This window comes from Rhinatrema bivittatum, chromosome 8, assembly GCF_901001135.1.
Source record: "Rhinatrema bivittatum chromosome 8, aRhiBiv1.1, whole genome shotgun sequence".
NCBI classification, from domain to species: Eukaryota; Metazoa; Chordata; class Amphibia; order Gymnophiona; family Rhinatrematidae; genus Rhinatrema; species Rhinatrema bivittatum.
Genome location: NC_042622.1, coordinates 19,787,233 through 19,811,886, shown reverse-complemented (window position 1 = coordinate 19,811,886; position 24,654 = coordinate 19,787,233). Strand labels below are relative to the sequence as shown.

The following is a 24,654-nucleotide window of genomic DNA, read 5'->3' as shown; positions in this document are numbered from 1 at the left end:
GTACATAGGCAATGTTGCAAAATTAAAAAACAAAACTGTATTAACACATTCCAAAGAATGAAATAAAATAAATGAGCATATATAAAAGAGTACAATTCTAAATCACATGGAGTTCTGTATCAGTGAGAAAATTCCTAGCTTAAATGACTGAAACAGTTTAACCAGTGATGTGTGGAACTGAAATGTATCAATGTTTACAATGCAAAAGTTCCGCAGTGAATCTAACACAATGAAGTGGCTTTGCATACTGTTAGAACAAATAGTAACTAAATATTGTAGCTACTGAACAACATAGTAACAACAAGCTCTGCTACCACTCATTTTTTTATAAACAATTCATAGAATGGTTATCTGCATATTCATGTCAGTTATGCAAATCCACATACATTTTGCTTATAGCACCTACAAAACTAGCAGTGAAAAGTAACCTTTAGATGGATCCAGTAAAGATCACGGGAGAACGGGCGCTCTGAGTGCTTGCTCTCCCGACGCGCGCCCAGCCACCTCTCCTGGGCGTGCGATCCTGTATTTAAATGAGGCGAGTTAAGCCCCTTCGTATTAACAGACACAATGCGTAACTCAGCCATTGATATTTTTGGTTGGGATCTGAGCGAAGATAGTGCCCCTCATAAAACACAGGGGATTAGAAAAGAATAACCCACAGCATAAAAAAACTAATAGGACTTGAGTTAACAGTATTAGCAGTTTTCCCGTTCCCTCCCTCCCCCCACCACCCCAGCCCATAACTAACCAAAATGAGGTGCACCCCCAGACCCACTGAGCTTCTAAACAGAGGAATGCGTACATTGTCATGCTCAGCCCTCCAAGAACAGATAAGTTTTTTATGTAAATAGAAAATGTAGACCCTGAATATGAACGCTAATATACGACACCAGGATCTTGTCTTCGGGTAATTCGAGTGTTCAAGCTCGGCGTGTTTGGAAATCCACAAAAGCAGTCACCATCTGGAAATCAACCCGGACAGTCATTCGAATGCCTGGAGCTGCTTGAGTGGCGCCGCAGCCGTTTGCCTCCCTTTTCCACACGTCGCCATCTTGGCGTTTCCACCATGAGACCGGACGGGCTTCTCGCTTCCAGGGGGGGGGCGCTTGAGCTGGTGGTATTGAGGTTCGCGCCCGCCGCTTGCAGTGCATCTCCCGCTTCCTCTGGTGTAGAAATCAGCAGGGGAAGGCGGGGAGGATGCCAGATGAGATTCAAGCCTGGTCCCCCCCCCCCCCCTCTTTTCTCCTGTTTCACAGTCACAGGAGCTGGTGAATGAGTCAACTGGGGGGTGGGGTGGGATGGGGAGAGGAGTGAAGAAACGGGAATCATGGGGGGAGTGAGTGAACTGGGACAAGTGAGGGGTTTATGGGAAGGGATGAGTGAGGGATTTCTGGGGAGGTGTTCATGGGGCGGGGGGAGAGGGACTATGAGGATCAAAGCAAGTTTGGAAGTGGGGATAAGGGAAGAGGGAATAGGGTGATTGGAGAGGAGGGCTCATCCCGCTCTATACGCCTTTCCACCTGATTCCTCTTCGCTCCTCGCCTCTCATTCCTTTTCCTTATCCTCCCTGAATCCCCCATGCTCTCCTTCCTCTCCCTCTGTCCTCCTTTATCTCTCTCCCTCCTCTCTTCCCATTCCTGGATCCCTTCAGCTCCTTCCTCCCCAGCCACAATCAGCAAGATCCCTTTTCCTCTAATAAAGAATCAAACTGGATACAGAGAGGTCAGAAAATGATTTTTTTTTTGTCTAAAGTAAAAACAATATATATTTATATTAAAATTACAAATCTCTGCAAAATCATGGAAATTTGTCACATAACTGCTGCGGAATTTTAAAAAAATCTGCCGCAGGGAGCCAGGTCTGTGTACTTACATTACAGCAAGACACTGCTGACTTATACCTGCCATGCAGCCTAATAAGAGGGTAATCTGGGTGGACAGAACAATTATTGCAAGGGTTTATGGAAAAAGTGTATGAATGACTATAATCAAATTGGGCTGATAAGACAGGTTGATAAATGCATTTTGTGTTTGTCTGCGGTGTTGTGTGCATGCTAGCTGAAGTTCAGGGGAGAGCTTTGATTAGGGCTAGGACATGGTGAGATGTTTTTACTCTTGATGTGTGATGGGGAAAGTCTGAAACCCTCTGATTGTAATACTGTGATTTATAGCTTGATGGGAGGGATTTTCAAATCTCTCTTGGGTTTTGTTTTTTTTATGTATATAGATAGGTTGGCTGTGTAAGGTGTTCAGTTAACCATTTCTTGAAAATTTCGGTGGTAAAGCATGAAATTTAATATGAGAGGAGTGGGTGGGGGAGGGAGGATGATTGCATCAGGGTGGTGGAGGGGGTGCACTTACTATTTGCTCGTGCTATCCTAAAAATAAATGAGGGAGGGGGTGGGAAGGCAGGAGTACATAGCAAGTCCTGGAGGCGTGTTTGAATCTCTGGATATTAAGTATGAAAACCAGTGTTGTGATCTGCCATGGTTGGCCACGTTGCCCATCTGTTGTAGGTGCATAGAGCTTTCTTCTCATAGGCACAGAATGGCGCAATCTCTTTATAAACTGAGCCCAGCGTATCTACCGTAACTAAACTCTGAGCTCCTTTTTTTTTTTTTTTTTTGGTAGCATAACTTTCACTTCCCGCTGGTGTTTGGCTGTTTACAGATTGAATGTGTAATCTGATACTGGGGGCAGCAGGCTGAAATGAGCGTTCTTGTTTCTTCCTGTAGTTTTCAGTTTCTGTAATCTTTTAATATAAGAAGCACATTTTGAAAGGCTTTGAGCCTCTAAAGCAGATTGCTGCTGAAATTGTGTGGGGAGAATTAGTTCGGTAGTGGAACAGCATTTTATAATCAGTCTGCCAGCTTCATGTACTTGATATTTTCTGTGACTCTCTATATTCTCTGAGGACAAGCAGGATGGTAGACATCACACATGGCTGATATCAGATGGAGTCCCATATGGAAAACTTAAGTCAAAGTTTCTAGAAACTGACTAGGCACGCTGAGCATGCCCTATACCAAGCGTTCATACAGGGTCCCTCTTCAGTCTTTATTTTTTCCCTGCAGAGCTGTGAGCCTCGTGGTTTGAGCACTAAAATCTTGGATTTGCCTTCTGGAAAACTTTTTTTTTTTTTTTTCATGATCCTTTTCTTCGGTCCATCACCAGGTCCCCTCTCTGTGTCTCTCCATAGTGTCCCCAATCAGGGTTTTTGCTGTTTCAGGTAAATTTCTTTTTGCGGTCAGTTCCCCCTGTGATGGCAGTGCCTGCTGGCCATCAACACCCACTGCCATCGTTTCGTCCTGCTACTCTTTTTTTTGTTTCGCCCCATCATGGCTACGTATGGCTTTCGCTGTTGTCCCCAGTGCCTGAGGACCATGTCAATCACTGATCCTCATGAAGTTTGCATTCTCTGCCTGGGGGCATTGCATGACATCTGGGGTTGCTGCCTGTGTGCACAGATGACCTCGATGGGATGTAGGCTTAGACTTGACTGAGATGGATCAGGTCAAAGAAATCTGAGCCATCAGTATCGAAGGACGTTGGAATCACACCAATAGACACCTCACCATCGACATTGGCGGGGCCATTGGTTCTGTGGTCGCCTATGGATAGGAACGCCTGAGACCAATCATTGTTCTCCTCCGGGCCGAGGACGCTGGGTTCGTCAACTTCAGCACTAGGGAAGAACCAGGCTAAGCATCAAGGGAAGCCTAAGAAGCATCAGCACTGGTCCCTGTCCAATGCACGGGGATACATCTGCTTTTGCCATGATGACCCAAAGCGGCTGTGTGGCGAAGAGCGTCCATCCTCTATCGATGCTCGGGGTCCACGATAGTCTCCACTGGTCCTGGTGCAAGTCGCTGATCCCCCTCGAGGGTTTGAGGAAGATCTGGCCACCCCTCCTTCCACAGTGAAGTGGGCACTGCAGGGCTTCAGTCCTATGTTGCCACTTGTCCTCGTACCGCTTCTGGAAAAGGTGAATGTGCTTATTGGGGAATTACTGACCCAGCTGGTGTTGGTGCCCAGTGGGGCACAGAGGCCTTCCCCTACCGATATGGTGGTCATCACCGGTTCGTCCAAGGAGGAAGCTTCACTGAGGCCTATAGTCCCCCATTCAGTTCTATCATTGTCTGCACCTCTGGATGTTGACAGAGCACCAAGGGCTTTATTTCATGTGGAATACAGTGAGCATGAAGGTCCCTATGATCCCTGGGGGATGATCAGAGGGGGGGAGTCCTTGAATACTGTGTACAATTCTGGTTGCCGCATCTCAAAAAAGATATAGTTGCGATGGAGAAGGTACAGAGAAAGGCGACCAATTGGCTCTACGTGAGCCAATTCTAGTTGGACATCTGGAAGCAGGTGCAGGAGGTGGCTGAGCCGCTCCCTCAACAGCAGCAAGAGCAAGACACCCTTATGTTGCTGGTGCACAAGAGTGTGGAGTGCGGTAAACACGAGAACAGTGCGACCTACAATGTTTTCGAGATAGCATAGAGGGTATCTACAGCGGGACTCTGATCTCCCACAGGAAGCAGTCCAGATCTGGTGTGGGCCCTGCCTCACAGGATGGTGCTCAGGGGCCATGTACCTGGCCGGGATGGAGAATGTGATGGCGAACAGCTGAGACGAGCCTTCAGACCCCAGGAGTGGTCCCTGGACGAGAAGGGGTAGCAGATTGGAAATTCCACCTTTGGGGTAGCCCAGATGTAGATATGTTCGTGTCTCCCTGCAACAGGAAGGTGGTTCTGTTCTGTTCTCTGTCCAGGACAGATGGCAAACCAGCCTCATGCTCTGGGCTGTCATTGGGGCAGGAGTCTTCTGTACACACATCCTCTGATGCCCTTGGTGGCAAAGACTCTCTTGAAGCTTCATGAGGACAGAGGGACTATGATCCTCATAGCCCCTTATTGACTGAGACAGGTCTGGTCTCCACTCCTACGGGAGTTGTCCATCCAGAAGCCGATCAGTCTAGGAACTTCCCTAGATCTCTTCATGCAAGATCAGGGCAGTCAGCAGCATCCCAACCTCCAGACCCTGTCACTCACAGACTGGATGTTAAGAGGTTTATCCTGCAGCTGTTTCCTATGGGCTGAAGTGGAGTAGGCTTTCTGTGTGGTTTGAGCAGAAGGCCCTAGATCTGTTCACTTGCCTCAGACAAAAACTGCTTGATTACCTTCTACACCTTTCAGAAGCTGGCTTAAAAATCAACTCCATCAGAGTACCATCTTAGTGCAATTGTCGGCACATACCACCATGGTGTAGATGGTACACCCATTTCTGTACAGCCTATAGTTTTACGTTTCAGGCAGGGCCTGCTTCAATTGAAGCCTCCCCTAAGGCTTCCCGCTGTGTCTTGGGACCTTAGCGTGGTGTTAGCTCACCTGATGAAAGCTTCCTTTTGAGCTGCTGTGCTCCTGTGACCTGAAGTACCTGACCTGGCAGCTCATTTTTTGTGCAGTCACTTCAGCGCACAGGGTCAGCAAGCTCCAGGCCTTAGTGACTTATTTACCTTACACTAAGTATTACCATGACAGGGTGGTCTTGTGTACGCACCCTAAGTTCCTGCCTAAGGTGGTGACTGATTTCCATCTTATCCAGTCCATCATCCTGTCAATGTTCTTTACCAGGCCCTATTTGCAGCAAGGTGAACAAGCACTGCACAGTTTGAACTGCAAGCGAGCCTTAACCTTCTATATGGAGCGGACAGAAGACTATAGCCAGTCCACCCAACTTTGTTTTGATATGAATAGGTTGGGCGTTGCCATTGCCAAACAGACACTATCCAGTTGACCTGCAGATTGCATCTCCTTCTGTTGGGTCCAGGCGGGACTGCATCTTGGGGGTCATGTCAAGGCTCATTCTGTCACAGCCATGGCAGCGTCACTGGCCCACTTGTGAGCAGTTCCCATGGAGGAGATCTGCAAGGCTGCGATGTGGAGTTCTCTGCACACATTCATATCCCAATACTATCTGGGGTAAGGATGGCTGATGCGAATGTAGGTTTGGCCAGTCTGTCCTCTGGAACCTGTTTGAAGTGTAGAACCCAACTCTCCCAACCTAGGGCCCATTGTTTGGGTTTTCAGGCTGTCTCCCCCTCTATTACCAACAGCACCAGTGGTGTTGTGCCCATTGGCACCTGGTTAGGTATCTGTTGGTTCCCTTTTGTGCTGGGAAGTATCCTGTAGCTAGGGATTCATCCATGTGTAAGAATTACCATCCTGCTTGTCCTCAGAAAAAGCAGAGTTGCTTACCTGTAACAGGTGTTCTCCGAGGACAGCAGGATTTTAGTCCTCACAAAACCCACCCGCCACCCCATGGACTTGGGTTTCTCCTGTTTTAATCGTAATTCTATGTTAAGAGACTGAAGAGGGACCCTGCATGGACAGGAATAGGCAGAAGAGCACCAGCACACTGCACTACTCTCAGAATGTGCAACGCTATATCACCACAAACGTAATCGTAAAATACAGAGAATAAGAATTTTACCAGTGATTGGTACCGTAAAGGCACACCTGGGCATGACCTACTTCACTTTTCAATTGATTGCTTGTTCTTTTGATATGGTAACCGAACCTTTTGCGGCACTTGTTAGAATGTACTAGAGTACCCACTCACTCACCTTATTTTTATGTGCCTACATGTAAACGGTTGCGATGGTATTTAACTTAGCGACTGTATAGAAAAGATTTTAAATAAATAAATACATGTGGTATAGGGCACCCTGGGCGAGCACAGTCAAAGTTCTAGAAAATTTGACAGTGTTTTCTGTGCCGGGTTCCATTTGATGATGTTACCCATGTGTAAAGACTACCATCCTGCTGTCCTCGGAGAGCATCTGTTATTTATTTATTTAATGATTCTTATATACCGCGGCACGTAAAGATATACATCACCTCGGTTTACAGTAAATAATAAATTAGCAACAGGCTTTACATACAACAGGCTTTACAGAGTGTAAAAAAATGACAGCAACAGGCTTTACATAATTAACGGATTTCAGGAGTACATAATATAACTCATTTAACTATGAAGAACAAATGCATATTCTAATTCAATAACGACGCAGGAGAGAAAATATGCAATTAACCTATTAAAGGCCTATTCCCTTAGTTAATGTTAAGTCACAAATATTGCACATAGGGAGAGAAGGCGTAAAGGGAGAACAGAGAAATTAGCAGATTGAAACAAACATAGGGGAGAGAAAAGGAACAGGGAGCTGGTGAAATATAAACAAGAAAACGGCATTTCAGATTAATCGATGATCATTGCTACAGGTAAGCAACTCCGCTATATTTGCTTTATCTAATTTTTATTTTATCTTGGTGTCGCTGTCTTAAAATATTTATTACACTTCATTATACTTGTTTCATAAACCTTGGCTATCTGTATTCCGGGCTGGCATTTTTTTTTTTTTTTTAAGGAATGGGAGGGGGGAAATTTTGTTCAGGAATTATAAATTAAGAGAGTATAGTGCATTTTTTTTTTTTAGAATTCCGCTGGGGACCTCTGAGAAAACAGCTTGCCGAAAAAATCTTCACCTGCGCGTGAGGCTTGCACAAAGTTCTGTTCCCACAAGCTTTATTGGTGTCTTACTGTAATCACAGTTCAGTGTGTGTTAACTTCTTGCTTTTAGTCTGAGGTAGCATGCTCGGAGCACTTCCTTCACCCAGTTCCTATCGATGGCCCCTATTAGGAAGGGGGATAACATAGGCCATGCATATTATGATGAGTGTGGTGGTAATATGCAGATCCGAGGGCCAGTCCTTCTGCTGGAAACCTTTCACCACATAGACTTAACAGCTGCATCTCCCCCCCCCCCCCCCAGTTTTCTCTATTTTATGAAAGATTTTCCTTCAAAACATGCCGGCCTAGAATACAGAAATCCATGCTTATGAAACAGGTTCCCTAGGTTGCTAAGCATCATTTGTGTAACTGTTGCTAATCTTTTGATTGAATGTTTTTATTTATTGAGACCTAAAATCTCAAGCTTTACATTAGACAGTTGTTAATTCTAAGTAAGTTGAGCGTGCAGAAGTGAAGCCGTATCTTTCAGTTTTCTCCTTGTGTGTGAATGACAATCACCCGGTTGGCAAGTAGCTGCCGGTTGGTTGGTCCTTTAGAGTGAAAGCTGCTTTCTGATTGGTTGCTACTGTTGCTCTAGAAAGTGGGAGGGACTTAGCACTCTAACCGTTTGTTTTTTTTTTTTTTATTTTCTTTTTCTTAGTAATGCTGCAGCCCTTTGATTATGACCCTAATGAGAAAAGCAAACACAAGTTCATGGTTCAGTCAATCTTTGCCCCACCTGATACTTCAGATATGGAAGCAGTAGTAAGTATCAGAAAAAAATCCTAAGAAGAAAAATGTCTTCATGTTGTCTGTTGCTTATGTGCTGTGTATGTATGTAGACTTGAGAGTTCTACATAAAAGTAACAATATATATACAAATATACTTTAACTATAAAAGTTGCATTTTTTGCATTTGTGGTCTCATCCGCTCAAAACTGCATCTTGTATATGCCAAAGCATCGCTGGCACAGCTGACTTGAGCACTGGTCAACCGTAGCCAAACCGTGTGCACGGTGACATCGCAGAACAGCAGCCAATCGCAGCTGGAACGGTGCTGACGTTCTCACCATCTTTCTTTCACATACCATGAAAATGTCTTGGATCAAACATCACGTGATTTCACTAACTGCATAAAAGCTGGCTGGGTGTGGTGGCCTCTTCTCGCCACGCTTGATGCGCTTTAGGCTGTATGGAATATGTAGGAATCGAGTGCTTTTTATCCAACCATTCCATAGGTTGTGTTTGTGTGCGTACGCGTGCATGCAGGTTTTATGTAAAAATGTTCTCGTCCTCCGTACTGGAGGGAATTTTCAGTTACATCGTGACTGTGCTTGTAAAAACAGCGCATACAGGTGCAGGTTGCATGTGCACGAGTGATTATGTATTCTATAAACCTCTAGTACATGCATACTTGCAGTATCATGCGTGAACTTTAATGGAGGAAGAAAAGGGAGACCTCACGGCATTATGGGGTGGAGGTGGCAAGGATGCACACAGTTTCTGTTTTGTATGAGCTATATCTGCATATATTACCAAACCTGCTCAAACACTCCTCCACCTGCTAATGGACTCGTGCAGTTGAAATTGGACTTGTCTCTTGTCTGCAGTTTTTGGGTGAATTGGTGGGGGTTCAGAGTGAAGTACTAGAGCCTAGTTTTGTTTTGTTTTTTTTAAAGGTGTAACTATGTGATAAAGGAAAGCCAATTAATATACTGTATCTAGACTTTCAGAAAGCATTTGACAAAGTAGCTCACGAGAGACTCTTAAGAAATCAAAAAGTTATGAAATGGAGGGCTATGTTCTGTTGTGGATTGAGTACCGGTTAAAAGATAGAAAACAGACTAGAGATAAATGGGTCAGTTTTGTCAATGGAGAGAGGTGGATAGTGGAGTGGAGTGCCCCAGGGACCTGTACTAACACTGCTGCTTTCTAACATTTTATAATAAAGCTAGAGATGGGAACAACAAGTGAGGTGATCAAATTTGCTGACGACACAATTATTCAAAGTTGTTAAATCACAAGAGGATTGTGAGAAATTGCAAAAGGACTTTGTGAAACTGGGAGACTGGGCATCCAAATGGCAGATGGGATTTAATGTAGACAAGTGCGAAGGTTCCACGTTGGAAGGTACCACCCAGGGAAAAGATGAAAACACATCGTGGATATGTTGAAATTCTGTGCCCAGTGTGTGGCGATGGTCAAAAAAGTAAATAGAATGCTAGGAATTATTGGGAAAAGGCATGAAGAATAAAACAGAGAATATCATAAAACCTCTGTATCGCTCCATGGTGCGACCTCACCTTGAGTACTGTGTACAGTTCTGGTCACCACATCTCAAGAAAGATATAGCAGAATTAGAAAAGGTACAGAGAAGGGCGACCAAGATGATAAAGGGGATGGAACAATTCCCCTATGAGGAAAGGCTAAAGAGGTTAGGACTCTTCAGCTTGGAGAAGAGACGGCTGAGGGGAGATATGATAATGGTTTATAAAATGAGTGGAATGGAACGTGCAAACGTGAATTGGTTATTTACCCTTTCAAAAAGTAGACTATGGGACACACAGTGAAGTTACTGAGTTGTACATTTAAAATTAATAAAATATTTTTTTGTCTGAGGGCTGAATTAGACATGATCCTTTGGTGACGTCATCTGGTGGCACCGAGCAGACTTCTCTCCAAGCTAGTAGAGCTTTACCTCTACTGAGCATGTGCAGGAATTCCCGAACGGCCATTGCCTCGAGCACTGCCTCAGTCTGTTTTTTTTGGCCAAGCATAGCCTGGACATGTACTTTAGTGTCTCCAAATGTTTTCCAGAATCTTAAAAAAAATAATAAATTTATTTTTTTTTCCCGTTTTCCTCATTTCCGTCTGCTTGCTGCTCTGGAACACTTTTCTGCCCTGCAATTACTTTTCAGTGCTACAAAAAAAAACAAAACTGTGCTGCCTCAGACCTCTGTGGTGAGACAAGGTCCTTCACAATATGATATTCCCGATTGCTCCGGAGATGTCAGTAGACCCATCCACGTTCTCATCACTCCATAGTGCCACGCACAGAGACACTGCAAAAGTCTGAGGAGGCAGTGGATTCTTCTTCCTGCAATGTTGCAAGTTCTGCAGTGCAGCATCATCCACCTCTCTGGGAAGCGGGTTGAGCAGGAGCTCCTCATTCACTCCCCATAGGCCTAAATCAGAGCCATTGAGTCGAGAGTTACATTTGCCAAACACACCTCCGCACACAGCTTTCACCACATCCTCTGGTAAAGAATTCCAGGACTTAATTGCGCCTTGAATGAAAAAGTATTTTCTCTGATTCTAACTTCATAATGTTTCCCCGTCTTTGTATTTTTTTTTTTGAAAGAATAAATAACCAATTTACATTTACCCATTCTAATCAGCTCATGGTTCTATAGACCTCTATCATATCTTTCTCAGCTGTCTCTTCTCCAAGCTGAACAGACCCAATCTCTTTACCTTTCCTCAGAGGTGAGCAGTTCTGCCCCTTTATCATTTTGGTCGCCATTCTCTACCTTTTTCTAATGCAACTATATATATATATATTTTTTTTTTTTGAGATGTGGCAACTAGGATTGCATACAGTACTCTTAAGTGTGGCCTCACCATGGAGCGATACAGGGGATTTATGACGCTTTGCCATTTTATTTTCCATTCCTTTCCTGATAATTCCTAACATTGTTTGATTTTTTTTGACTGCTGCCATAGAGTATTTCAAAGTATTGTCCACTACGTCGCCTAGATCCTTTTGCTGGGTGGTAACTCCTAATATGGAATCTAACATTATGTAACTACAGTGTGGATTACTTTTTCCTATGTGCAGCTCTTTGCACTTGTCCACATTATATTTCATTTTCCATTTGAATGCCCAGTCTTGCAAGAACCACCTGCAATTTTTCATGATCTGTCTGAGATTTAACAACGTGGAGTAATTTTTTATCGTCTGCAAATTTGATCACCTCACTTGTTCCCTTTTTCAGATCACACATTACAAATATGAGTGCATGCTACACGTGTACTTTCAGGGCAGAAATATGTGGTATCATATAAAGTGTGCAGCTGACGGCACAGTGCATAAATCTATATGTGTCCACTTACATGTGCAGAAGAGTATTGTGGACTGTGTTTGAAAGTTGAGCTCCTCATGCAGTAAGAATGTGAGAATTTTAAGAGAAAAATCATTGAAACCAAGGGAGTGGGGAGTGAATCATTACTTTAAAAACTAGCTTCCAGTGATGTCAGTGGGTGGAATGGAGGTCTGACCTCTGGGCAGAATCCATGGTGAAACTGAACGATCACCAATGCTTGAGCAGATGTAAACCCGATAGGGTGGCCACGAAAAAGAAAAGTGTAGACTTTCAGCAGTTTTGTTATAAAAGAAATGACGGACAGGAGGCCAGATGGCTGCGGTTCACTGGAGCAGTGCGAGGAGAGAATGTCTGCTGACAACATACAGGTAGGAAACGGCTTACCTGTGTGAGAGGAGTTCAGGAGCGGGTTTTGTGAGCTCAGTGCTGATATGAAGCATAATAAGCAAGATATTCTGGAGCTGATGAGAGAGGATATCACTGAGCTGGGCCGTAGAATGGATGACACAAAACAGCATGGATGCTCAGAGTCTCTGGTGCTGCAGAATGAACACACAGAGCTTGAGGAGAAACTGGAAGATTTGGAAAATCGTGCCAGGAGATGCAATTTGCGTTTTAGGGGTGTACCGGAGACCTCCAAGGCTGAGGACTGTAAAGCATGTGCTGTGGGATTTTGCAATCTCAGGATGGTGGGGAGACTCGAGTCTGCAGTAGAGCTGGAAAGGGCACACCAGGCACTGAGCCAATGCTTACCAAACAAATCCAGGGACGTTGCTTGCTTCCACGCTTATTGGCTAAAGGAACAAATCTGTAATCTTGCCCAGAAGCAGCCCGCTCGGATGTGGAATGGCCATCCTATAGAACCTTCGTTGACTTAGCTCTTGGTAGGCTGAAAAAATGACAGGAGATGAGATCAGGGCAGGATTGTGCAAGGAGGAGGTTAAATACCAATGGTTATTCCCTTTCGGATTATCTTTCACTATTGAAGGCGTAACATCCAGAGTTAAATCCCATGCGGAGGTAATCCTGGGAGCTGCTGGTATATTGGTCCCACCACACTAAGATTCTCGTCTAAACCCGAGATGAGAGGAGAGGCCGCTAAACGGCAACGTGTGGGTAAAGGAGACCGAAGACTCTGCAGAAACTCCGGAGGCTCCGCATCTTCAGAAGAGGCGTGGTGTCTTGAAACTCAGGTGCCCTTAGGGGGATGGGCAGGATTCTGCTTATTCTTTGTTTCCTCACAGACCGTGTAGTGATGGAGGGTGGGGGCAAATGTTCCTTCTTTGCGCCGAGTGTTCTGGTGTTAGAATCGTACAGGCTGAGGTGAATTACCAGTTTGTTCCAGAGTTTTAATATTGGGAGTCTATTTTGTTATGAAAGCCTGGGGGGGAGGAGGGGGGTTACTGGTTCAAAGTGCAAGATTACATCATCTCGGGGGTGGGGGGAGAGGGAGCAATGTTGATGGCATCTTTTAATTTTTTTTTTGCTTTTGTAGATTTAGTGGGTTGATTCTGGCATGAGGCGATGAGCTCCTCCAGAGTACAAACTCCAGTTTGTACTCTGGAGGAGCTCCTTACATGGTGGGAGTGTGGCTTGGAGGTCTGAGATGCCAGAACGTTCTGCCTGGTAGGGGGAGGGTACAAGGAGGAATGACATTGAGATGATTTCCATGAGTGATGCAGGAGGGTGGTGGTTGGATGGATGGGGATGAGAGAGGGGGTGTTTGCTTCAACGTGGTTAAGTGGAAGGGGTATGGGTTGGTTCTTATTAGTGGAAATGTTTTGAGAGGGGAAATTTCCTGTACTGTATGTAGAGAAATTGCGCTTAGCTTAGCACAGCTGACTTTTCAGACTGCTATTTTAAGTCCGATAGGCGAGGAAGTGCATATAAGGTGGTATAGAGACAAAACTAAGTTCCACCGTGGCAGAAGTTAAGATAATTTCCTTAAATGTATGAGGGATTACCACACCAGTTAAGTGGTCTGGGATTTTACAGTTCTTAAAGAAAGAAAAAGCGGACCTGGCACTTTACAGGAAACTTACTTCGAAGTACAGGAGCATGAAAAATTTGAAAAGGACCTGGGTGGGTATTGTCTACACAGCTTCCTACTCATCTCCATCCTGTGGGGGTCTGTTTTGATTAAAAAAATAAAATCCACTAAAAGATTATATAGCTCCTGTTGCGCTCTGTTTTGGAAGGGAGTCTTTATGGTCAAACCATTATCTATGTAAATATTTATGGCCCTAATATAGGATTAGTGAAACTTCATGCCACGTTACGGCAGGTTCTCTTGGGATTTGATACTACTAGACTGTGCTTGGGTGGTGACTGGAATGAAAGTGTGGATGTTCGCATAGATCGGGGAGGAAAGGAACAAATGTGATTGCTGGCAGCGGGGTTCAAGAATTGATGCGACTGTATGAGTTGATGTTTGGACTGCACAGAATCTGGGATGTAGAAATTATACATATTGCTCCTTCTAGACTTTGCACTTACAGCTAGGTTGATATTTTCTTATGCAACAAGGCCCTGGCTGTTTCTATTGCGGACTCTGTCATAGTGCATGTCAATATTTCCAACCATTATGCTATTTCCCTATCTCACAAAGCGGGGGGCAGAGGAGAGAGCACATCAGCCATGGTGGTTGAATGTTCTTTACTAGGTCAGAAGGCATTCAGTGAAAAAATTAGAGATAATGAGGGACTTTCATAGGCATAACCCGGGGCAGACTATAATCCTACACTTTGGTGGGAATCATTGAAAGCTCAGAGGCACCAGCATCCAAGAAGGCCAGAAGGCACTCTTTGCACAGCCTGAACTGGAGTCCTGCCTGGGTCAGCGTTGCGAAGAAGCCCAGGGGGGACCAAAGCCTGGTCCCTCATTGTCTGAAGATGGGTCTGGAACTAGTACATACAATAGCTCCCAGGATCTGTTCAACCCCGAGATGGCTTCTCCACAAGAAGGCACCTCAGGGGCCCCCTACTCCGATTCCCCCTGGGATTAACATGAACCCAGGAACCTTCTGGTTAGAATTTTTCCAAGGGCTGCAATCAGCCCCGGCTGCACCCCAGGTTCAACCCCTGCCGGAAGCACAAGATTCTCTTGGCCCTGCTCGGATGCCTTGAGACATGCCTCGCCTAACCAAGAACTTCCCCGACAGGGTCCCAGATACCTCAGATGATGATGGTGACTCCCTGAAAGAGGGATAAATCCCTCCAGGAATGGAATCATACCGAACCATGCTTCGCTTCTTCCACAAGGATGAATTACCAGCCCTTGTTTACCAGACTCTGAAGACGCTGGGTATTTCAGGCACGGATCCTATGGCAGAACCAAAGAAGAACCCCATCCTGGTGTCCCTTCGTAAAGCCTCAAGCTACTTCCCAATGATGGAAGCCATTCAGGAACTGATTGACCTGGAATGAGATGCCCCGGAGGCCAGCTTCAAAGGGGGTTGGGCTTTGGAAGCCCTATACCCTCTAGAACCAGCGACCAAGGAACGCCTGTGTTTCTCGAAAGTGGATGCTGTGGTCTGTGCCATCTCAAAGCGAACAACGATTCCTGTTGAGGGAGGTGCTGCATTGAAGGATACTCGGGATAGACAATTGGAATCCATTAGCAGGCTTTCACCGCAACAGCAGTGACACTGCAGATTGCTTCCTGCTGCGCACTGGTGGCACGTTCCTGCTTGCTCCTCTTGAGAGAGGCAAATAACTCTGGAACATATACCGGTGAGACGATGGAACCTGCAGCAGCCTTCCTGACAGACGCAAGCTCAGACCTGGTGCGTACCTCAGCCAGAGGCATAGCCTCTGTAATGGCAGCCAGAAGACAACGATGGCTACGGAATTGGTCTGCTGATGCGACATCTAAAGCAAATCTCACAAGAATGCCCTTTCAAGGATCTCTCTTGTTTGGAAGCGAATTGGAGAAATTAGCCAGCAAATGGGGTGAATCCCCAGTGCCTCAGCTACCGGAAGATAGGACTAAAAAATCTCAGTGTCCCTTCCCCAGAAGAACCAAGGGCAGAGGCTCGCAATACTTTAGACCCTATAGGAACTCGCAGTTCCAGGCACCTTGTCACTCGGGAAGGTCCCCAGCCCTTTCGGAACAGACAGGCCAAGAGAGGAGCAGGCCTGGGGGCAGATTCCAGCCGTGCTTCACAATGAGAATGGACCGACCCATCCACAGGAAGAGGAGATAGGGGGTTGACTTGCCCTCTTCTACCAAAGATGGGTCGAGATCACGTCGGACAAATGGGTACTAAACATCATTCGAGAAGGTTACTCTGGAGTTCAGCAGCATTCCTCGAGACAAATTTATGTCATCACCCTGCCACTCCCACACCAAGAGACTGGCAGTGGAAGCCACTCTGACAAGACTACTCAGTCTGAAGGCAATAACTCCGGTTCGCATGCCCCCAAGAAGGAAGGATCATTCCGACCCATCTTGGATATCAAGAACGTCAACCATCATCTGCGGATATTACACTTCCGCATGGAGACTCTTCACTCCATCATAATCGCAGTACAACCAGGAGAGTTTCTAACCTCCCTGGACCTCTCTAAAGCCTACCTTCATATTCCAGTCCATCAGGATCACTAGCGTTTTCTACGCTTTGCGATACTGGGTCACCATTACCAGTTCAGAGCGCTACCTTTCGGCCTAGCAACTGCCCCCAGAACATACTCCAAAATTATGGTGGTCGTGGTGGCAACACTGAGGAAGGAAGTGATCTTGGTACACCCTTACCTGGATGACTGGCTGATCAGGGCAAAATCTTCGGAAGAGAGCCAGCAGGTGACCAGCAGAGTCCAAGAGCTTACTGCAAGAATTCGGTTGGGTCATGAACACGGGCAAGAGAAGTCTGCAACCCCCTCAATCGCTAGAGTACTTTGGGGCCCGTTTCGACACCAAACAGAACAATCTTCCTCCCTCGCCTCACAAATCTGCTTCACTTTTTTGAAAGAGTTAATAAACATGTGGCTAAAGGTGAACCGGTAGATGTAGTGTACTTGGATTTTTAGAAGGCGTTTGACAAAGTTCCTCATGAGAGGCTTCTAGGAAAAGTAAAAAGTCATGGGACAGGAGGCCTTTCGTGGATTACAAACGTATGTGGCAGGCTGTGCAGAGAGTGCCTTCTGGCCTTCTTGGGCACCGGTGCCATTGTCTCCGTGTTTGCGCGCGTGCAGTTGTAAATGCGGCTCTACATGTAGTTATGTGCACGGGTGTGTTCAGCTATGTGCGCATCTGTATTGGGTGCGCGCAAGTTAGGCACATCAGCCGCCCGGCCTGCCCCGCACATACTGCTGGCAAGAAGGGAAGATGGGCCCCCCCACCCCCCGACGATCTCCACGTGTGTGGACCCTTGCACCGGATCAGGGGCTAGCCTAACCAAGGCTGCTCAACTCGATCGGTGCTCCCTTCTAACCTCACCGGGACGGATTCGTATGGCAATCCGAGCTGTGGAGACCGGAGATCTGACTTAAAAGATTTTTTTTTCTGGTCTCGATGCTTACCAATCGTGTACCAGGCGGTCTCCTGCGGGGGGGGGGGGGGGGGGGGAGAGGGAATTACTTTCACCGCCTCGCTCGTTTCTGCACCTGCTGCCTTTCAGCCACACTGGGGGGCTAAGTCCACGCTGGGAACCAGCTACCGGACCAAGGCTCACCTCTGAGGGATATCTGAGGTCAACCTCAGGAATTCTCGACTGGGGAAGGGGGGGACCCTTAGGTATCACCGCAGGAGAGCGGGGCTCGATCTTCCTTAAGGTAAATCTTGTTTCTTCTCTGCTGTAATTCTTAACACTATTCTAGTGTGTGGGATAGTGTCCGCATCTGCTAGGAGACGGAGAGATTCTTAAGAGCTGAGGTCACTGCAGGGGTATAGGGTGACGTCAGCTTTGAAATCTGACTCCGTCTCCCATCTGCTAGCAGAAGAGCACAATACCACACTTAGGAAAACAAAATTATCAGGTAAGTAATTTCTCCATTAACCTTTTTTAAAGTGCTGAATAGATTTTATGTGATGAGTGATTTGTAGTGATATTGGATTTCTGTGTTCATGGAATTGAGTAGTGTACAGCAGCCTTCTAACCCTGCTAGGGAAGTACCTGCTTTCTCAGGTAGTTCTATCTCCTGTATTGCTTGCTCTAGTCAAATTGGTGATAAGTTACTGGCGTACATTTTCAGTTGATCTGCATCTTGTACTCCAGTTGCTTACTGGACTTCGTATGCAGCCAGAGTAGGACAGTGGACAGCAGTTCAGTGTATTCAAACATCTTGGACAAAATTTTGTCCCATTTCAGAAGAGGAGAAAACCAACTTCTGTCCAGTTTGTAGCCCTTAATCTACGGGAGACTTCATGATTTATTTCCTGTTTTTTCCACAGAAACTGATGCCTGGCTGCATAGTGTGATATCCTAGTTTTAATGTTGGAGTAATAGCTGCATCGTAATAACGCACTTGCAAGCTCTCAGTATGTGCACTTGTCACATTTGATTAAGTTTGTTTCCAGGGTTTTGTAAAAAGCAGGCTACATGTCACGTGCAGCAGCACATCTGCAGTTGTGGGCACAGCATCCATGATAGATCTGTGAAGTGTCTATCCGGTCACATTTGACATGTTCTTCATTGCAGCTTACCATAACCTTAAATCTAATCCTCTAAAAAGGAAATTAATCTGGCAGAGCTACTACTTGCAAGTCTAATTACTATATTTGTTAAATTGTTCCAGTGGAAAGAAGCAAAGCCGGATGATCTTATGGATTCTAAACTTAGATGCGTGTTTGAGCTACCGTCAGAGAATGATAAACCAGTAAGTATAGCGTTGCTTGCGTCTTCTCTCCCTTGTCAGGTTCCAAGATAGCTTTTTAGTTCTTGTACAAGAGCAGTTTGTGTCTTTTGGTTGAGTGTACATGCCTCTCGTTGCAGTGGCTAATTCACTGAGAATCAAATAATCGCATATTTGAACAAACGTTGAAAGATTTTTTTGAGCTATAGTTGTAATTATTGCTGCTGGATGACACTTCGATACGAGATTAGATTTCCTACAAGTCTGATGTTGTGTTGCCTGTATTTTACCTGTGAAAGTCTTGGATTTCCACTTCATATGTTACTGTGTAAATATTCCCTCAGTTCAGTAAATAGTCGTATTAGTTTTTAAAATTTTGGAATAACTTAATTTGGGGGTGACCTGAAAACTAGTGGCTTAACGTAAGACACGAGGCATTTCACCCATTAAATCTGCATTTGAAATGCAGCTTAAGTGGATAGCACCAAGGTCATTGCCTCCTGTGGCAGGAGGTTACTGTCTTCTGGATAAGTACATTAGTTTTCAGCCTCCCTGGTAACTAACACTAGTGGCAATTGTTTTTTGCTAGATACCAAATAATGAATGACCACCAGAGCTGGATTATCACTCTGGTTCCCCGAGGCCCCCTCCTAGGTGGTTCCTCCAAGTCAGAGTTTGCAACACCTTGGCAGCTTTACCGCTGCTTCTGTTTTAGCACTTTAAGTCTTTGTAAATAGGAAAAAAAATGTTGAAACAAAATTGCCCATGTCTCGTATACGTCAGAGAGTTGTGGGCAGCCTTAAGTTATACAGTGCCGCGATCTGTGAATAAAAGGATAAAGTGCGTCCAGATTAGTTTCCCTGAAAGCTCTGCAAGTTTGTATTTTACACCAAAGAAACTGGGCTGGCCTGGCAGCTTGGTAGCAGTGCCATGCGCAGGATCTGGCTTGGATTCCTGGTTTGAGTCTTCCGTTTCTAAGGCAAAGCAGGGATGGGGTATCCTGCCGAGGCAGCAGTGTCAGCCCCGGGGGGATGGTGGCGGGGGAAGAGCCACTGTGCAGCGCTGATAACGAGGGCCTGTGATTGCCAGAAGGAGCCTTCGTGCATGGTCCCAGTAAAGTCCTGTCAGATCGGGTTGTGACTTTAGAAGGGATATTCGAGTCCCCCAGTATTTGAATAAAGGCCGATGGCACCATAGCCCGAGAGGCCAATTCCACTTAAGTTGGAAGCCCAAAGAAGGAAGAAGCAGGGTTAAAAATGACACTGTGATTGATAAGTGTCCCTGTGGAAACTGGGAGGCTTGGCACCGCCTGTTTCCATGTACAAATACAGACCCACCTGCAACAAATTCATATTTTTTTTTTATGCTTTCCAAATGTCATTTGTGTGCCCACCATATTCTTTGTTTTCAACAGCATGATGTAGAAATGAATAAAATTATATCCACAAATGCCACAAAGACAGAATCTTCCACAATGTCTAAATCGATAAGTTCTAATTTGGATGATCCCGAAGTTAAGAAAATGATGGAGGAATATAAGAGGCTCCAAGTTGAAATGCAGAGGTTACGAGAGGAGAATAAACACTTTAAGGTGAATGATTGCAGCTCCCCACACACCCATTCTCCTCTTTTTGGCTTGCAAGCTGGTGATGAGTGCATGTTAATTTTAAATGTAATGATAATTAGTGCTGTGAATGAGCAGCCAGCTATTACTGCCATGAAACTGTAAGCAGCCTGCATTGGACTGTCGTACCAAGTGCATGCTGGATTGAATTTATCTGCTTTCTCTTGCATGGCTGCAAGTTTGCTTTGCTGTTGCAGTCTTGTGAGGGGGGAATGGGACCCCCTTGCCGTGCATTCTGATAACTTTAGAACATATTTAAAAACTTAATTTGCATTGTGAAATGAGGCATTTTATGATATGATATGGCAGGATTTTGTTGGTATGTGTCCCCTTGCTTGTGCGGCAGAATGTAATGCGATCTGGTTTGGGAAAGGCGTGCCTACTACTAACCAGTCCCCTTCTGCTTAGTTACAGGAGACAGTGGGAATGATGTACAGCATTGTTATATCTGAGCTTTACTTAGGGGGTGGCAACAGAGAGATGATTATTTCTATAGTAGTAAAGGAGAAGTCACCCAGGCTGTCAGTTTGCCTCTGCTGTATCTAAGGAAAACTGAAACGTGCCTGCTGCTGTAGCTCTGGACATATAACCCCTTTTCTTTCCTCATATCCATCTGCTGCACTAAGGATATCTCCCAGCTGTTAGACGCACAAGCTTGACTGCCTGAGGATCATTCCTCTCTTGTCCTTAGCTGGGAACGGTAGCCAGGTCAGCTTGCAACTCAGGTTAAGAAACCTGCAGTCCCCCCCCCCCCCCCCCCCCCCCTTCAGTTATTTTCCATAACGTAGCAAAGCTTTGCTGCCACTTCCTTGGGAAGGTGACATAGCTGTAACATCTCTCTGCAAGTCAGCATTGTCCCCGCCCCCTTTTTTTGGCCCTCTACTTATCCCAGCTAGTGGAGCAATTAAGATCCCACACTTAGTCCATCGCCAAGGGCCTGCATTCTGCTTTCTTCAGAAGGGATCACATTCACCCGAAGGCCTGGCTATTCCCCAGTTATCGGGCTGACCTATGGGACACTCTCTCCAGTGACCTTAAATAGCGCAAATATGTTCCTTATGTTTTACTGCCTTGCAACGGAGGAGCCTGACAGCCTTGGCTTGTTGAGTTCTGCTACCGTGGAATTTGGCATAAATGAGTTGTGTTCTCCCTGCTTGCAGGAAGAAGACGGGCTGCGGATGAGGAAGGCCCCCCAGACAAGTAACCTGGCATCTGCATCGGTGGCCACCGCCAAGGAAGAAGGGCTCAACACCCGGCTACTTGCTCTGGTGGTTTTGTTCTTCATCATTGGTGTAATTATAGGAAAAGTCGCCTTGTAGGGGGCAGCATGCTGAGGAATCTAAACTGGATTGATGGATCTGCCATACCACGGGAGAAAAAAATAAAATAAAAAGAAAAGCTATTCATAACGATGTTAAAAAAAAAAAAAAAAGAAAAAATTAATGTATGACATCTCACAGTTCTTGCCTTTAAATTTATCCCTGCACAAATACAGTATAACATAACATAATCTTTAAAAGAAAAATGTACATTGGTCAATTGAGAAGAGAATGTTTTTGATTAAATAAGGAAAATCATGATTAATACTTTAACGGCATACTGTAAATGTCATTTTAAACATTTTTAGACCTTGGTACATGTGGCTGGGTTATCTCTCTTTTAAACAAAAAAAAATTTTACAATAAAAATACATTCCCTCTGCTGCTGGAGCTGGCCCTGTGCTCAGTGTGGTGAGCCAGACTGGGACAGGAGAGGGGCTGATAATAGCATCTGTAAAACTATATTAAGCCACCATGCTGCTCATGAAAATTTAAGGCTGTCGGTGTCTTTCAATTATGTGCAAGTTACCAGTTCCCTGAATCTAGAGTGAAGAGATTGAAAGTTGGAGAAAGCCCTCTGCAGTGTTATGTAACCCACAAACCACTGATTTAAGGGGAGGGGGGGGGTGGGTTGGGCGTGACTTGTTGCACCCTTCCAAGGGCAGAGGTCGGTGCTGTGCTGTGCTGTCTTTTAAGGGACCCAAGCTACACTGCCACTGGTTGGTCAAGCTGAAATAGAGATGTTTAATGCATATTTAACTTCTTTTGTGTGTTTCATCTCATGTTGCCTTCTCAGACAGTGACTAATATGGTGGCATGGAAGGAGGCGACCTGTTCTGGAGCTGGTGATGGGATTCAAACATTGCTGCTAGACTTGGAGCATTGCAGGAGTCTGTCTTGGGCGCTGTGTAACTGTCAAAGCTCTAAATCATTGGAACATTGGGTAACAGCAGACAAAACTTTGTTTTGTTTTTTTTTGTATGTAAATAAAAATAGTCTATCTGGGGAAAACTAAATAGTGGTATAAACTAGTCCTATGCCGTAAAGACCAATCCTGTTTTGACTATGTAGCATCTTTAAAAAAAAAAAAATCAAATAAAGCCTCAAAATTCATTGTTTTGGTTACATTGTCATTTTCAGTATCTGAAGCCCAGTTTGACAGTAAAATGTAATTGCCTAAAGACTAGAGGATCTGAAGTGTGTACAGATCAATTTAGGAAACACACAGGAGCCCAGAGCACTGCTGACCTTTCACATTTTGTTTAAAATTCTACATTTAGGGAAACAGTTTGCATATAGTCCATTGAACTCACTCACTGATAAAAAGTGTTTTGTACTATTGCTTTAGGATGCTATTCAAGAGCTTCCTTGGGTGGTAGATTATTTGTAATGCAGGCTATTTTGATGACTGTGAATTTGAAAAGGTTTGATCACTGGGAAGAAGGGGGCACCAGAAAGTTGCTTGCGGGACAGAGATGTGAAATCTGCTTTCTGAGGCCATGTCACATCAGCATTTCTCCAAGAGGTGGTCAAGCCAATTCCATTTACTTTACAGGAAGAAACAGAAGCAAGAGAAGATATATTTGGAGTGATGGAGTATAACCAGGCCACTAAGCAAGTAATGGCAGTTCCAGCTCATAGTTTTACAGCAACGCCAAACAAGGATGTAGCAAATGCCATTAGCCTCACTACCTCTAGCAAGGAAGTTGGACCTTGAGTACAATGTGCAACCTTGTGCGGGTCATCAGAAATTACAACTGTGTGGTGGTGGAATCTGTTTTGAAAAAAAAACAAAGCGTACCAACCCTTATTCTACTACTACTTCCAGTAAGGATGCTAAAGTTTTAGAAAATATGGCAAATATGTTCGTCAGCTAAGCTGACATCTAGAATAGCTGCCCGGCAGTTGTGTATGGTACAACAGAATTCACAAATGACCTAGCAGCTTCCTTAAAATGTTATGGATTGTTTTACTCCAATATTACAAGATTCGGAGGAATGTTGGAATTTGATTGGCTTTCGATGCATGTAATAACTTCCCTAAGCATTGCCTGCAGTAACCATTGGAGCCAGAACACAAGCATGACTTTGAGCATCAACCTTCATGAGGATGTTGATAGAAAACTGCTCCATGTACTTCGTAAACAAGGTAAAAGAAATCACTGCTCCATTCTCCTTATCTTAGCAGCTCTACAGCACAGTAACCATCTGCAACTAGACAATCAACCTCCACCGTACAGGAGGCAGTACAAAGAAGGTACCAACCATATCCCTTTCAGCAGCATCGCATGCAATAACAGTAAAGCAGGCCTCATGCTATCCCCAGCATTTGACTGCAATCAATCTCAACAAAGCCCTCAAACTAGAATTCAGTGACCTTCCACTGGGGAAAAGGCTACATTTCAGCTCAGTGTGGTCTTAAATGACACTGTTGGCTATTGAAAATCATATCGTAGGGATATCAATTAAATTTCAAAACCTTGCCTCCAAACAATTCCCCCAAAGAATCATTGCAGGAATATGCAACAGGAGCTATCAACCCTTCTTGCAAGTTTCTAATCCAACTATTTCCTCATTCTGAAGAACAAGGTGGTCTCTGTCCTGTCTCGTACTTCAGGGATTGCAACAAAACCATGAAGAAAAAAAGTAAAGGAGGAAATGTATAGCAACCATCCTCCTGTGGAAAGCAGCAGCCTGATCATGTCTAGACCTCAAAGCTATATCGAGGTAGAGTGGAGGAGCAGCCTAGGGGTTAGAGCAGTAGGTTGTGACCCAGGAAAGCCAGGGTTCAATCCCACTGCCACTCCTTGTGACCTTGGGCAAGTCACTTCACCCTCTGTTGCCTTGGGTACAAAAAGACTTAGATGATGAGCCCCCTGGGGCTAGGGAAATACCTGCAGTACCTGAAGGTAACTTGCCTTGAGCTACAATGAAAAGGCCTGAGCTCGATACGCATATGGCTCAATTCTAAAAGGGCCGTGTGTGTCAATAACGGGGGTTATGTCTGTGGCCGGGCCTTGCAGGTGCTGTGTGCATTTTCGGAAGGACCCAGCCATGTGCATGAGCCCCTGTTATGCGCCGAAGGGCCAGGCCCTCTCCAAAGAGGCGGGGGTATGAGTAGGAGGGGGCAGGCCAGGACAGTGCACGCTGGCAGCCGACCAGCGGGTAGAGATTACTTCTGCTCCAGAAGAGCAGTAAGTACTAAAATAAAAAAAATTGGGGATAGTTAGGTTTAGGGGGCTTG

General features: G+C 45.2%; 1 protein-coding gene across 1 annotated transcript in view; it reads left to right on the top strand.

Annotated features, from left to right (window-relative positions):
- VAPB (VAMP associated protein B and C) overlaps positions 1–22,524 on the top strand; it is a 58,849-nt gene extending 36,325 nt beyond the window's left edge. Inside the window, exons 3-6 of the mRNA XM_029611646.1 lie at positions 8,236–8,339; positions 18,412–18,492; positions 19,883–20,059; positions 21,253–22,524. Coding sequence (XP_029467506.1) covers positions 8,236–8,339; positions 18,412–18,492; positions 19,883–20,059; positions 21,253–21,411 — 521 coding nt within the window. The 3' untranslated portion in view covers positions 21,412–22,524. The remainder of the gene's footprint in view (positions 1–8,235; positions 8,340–18,411; positions 18,493–19,882; positions 20,060–21,252) is intronic.
- The last annotated feature ends 2,130 nt before the right edge of the window (positions 22,525–24,654 follow it).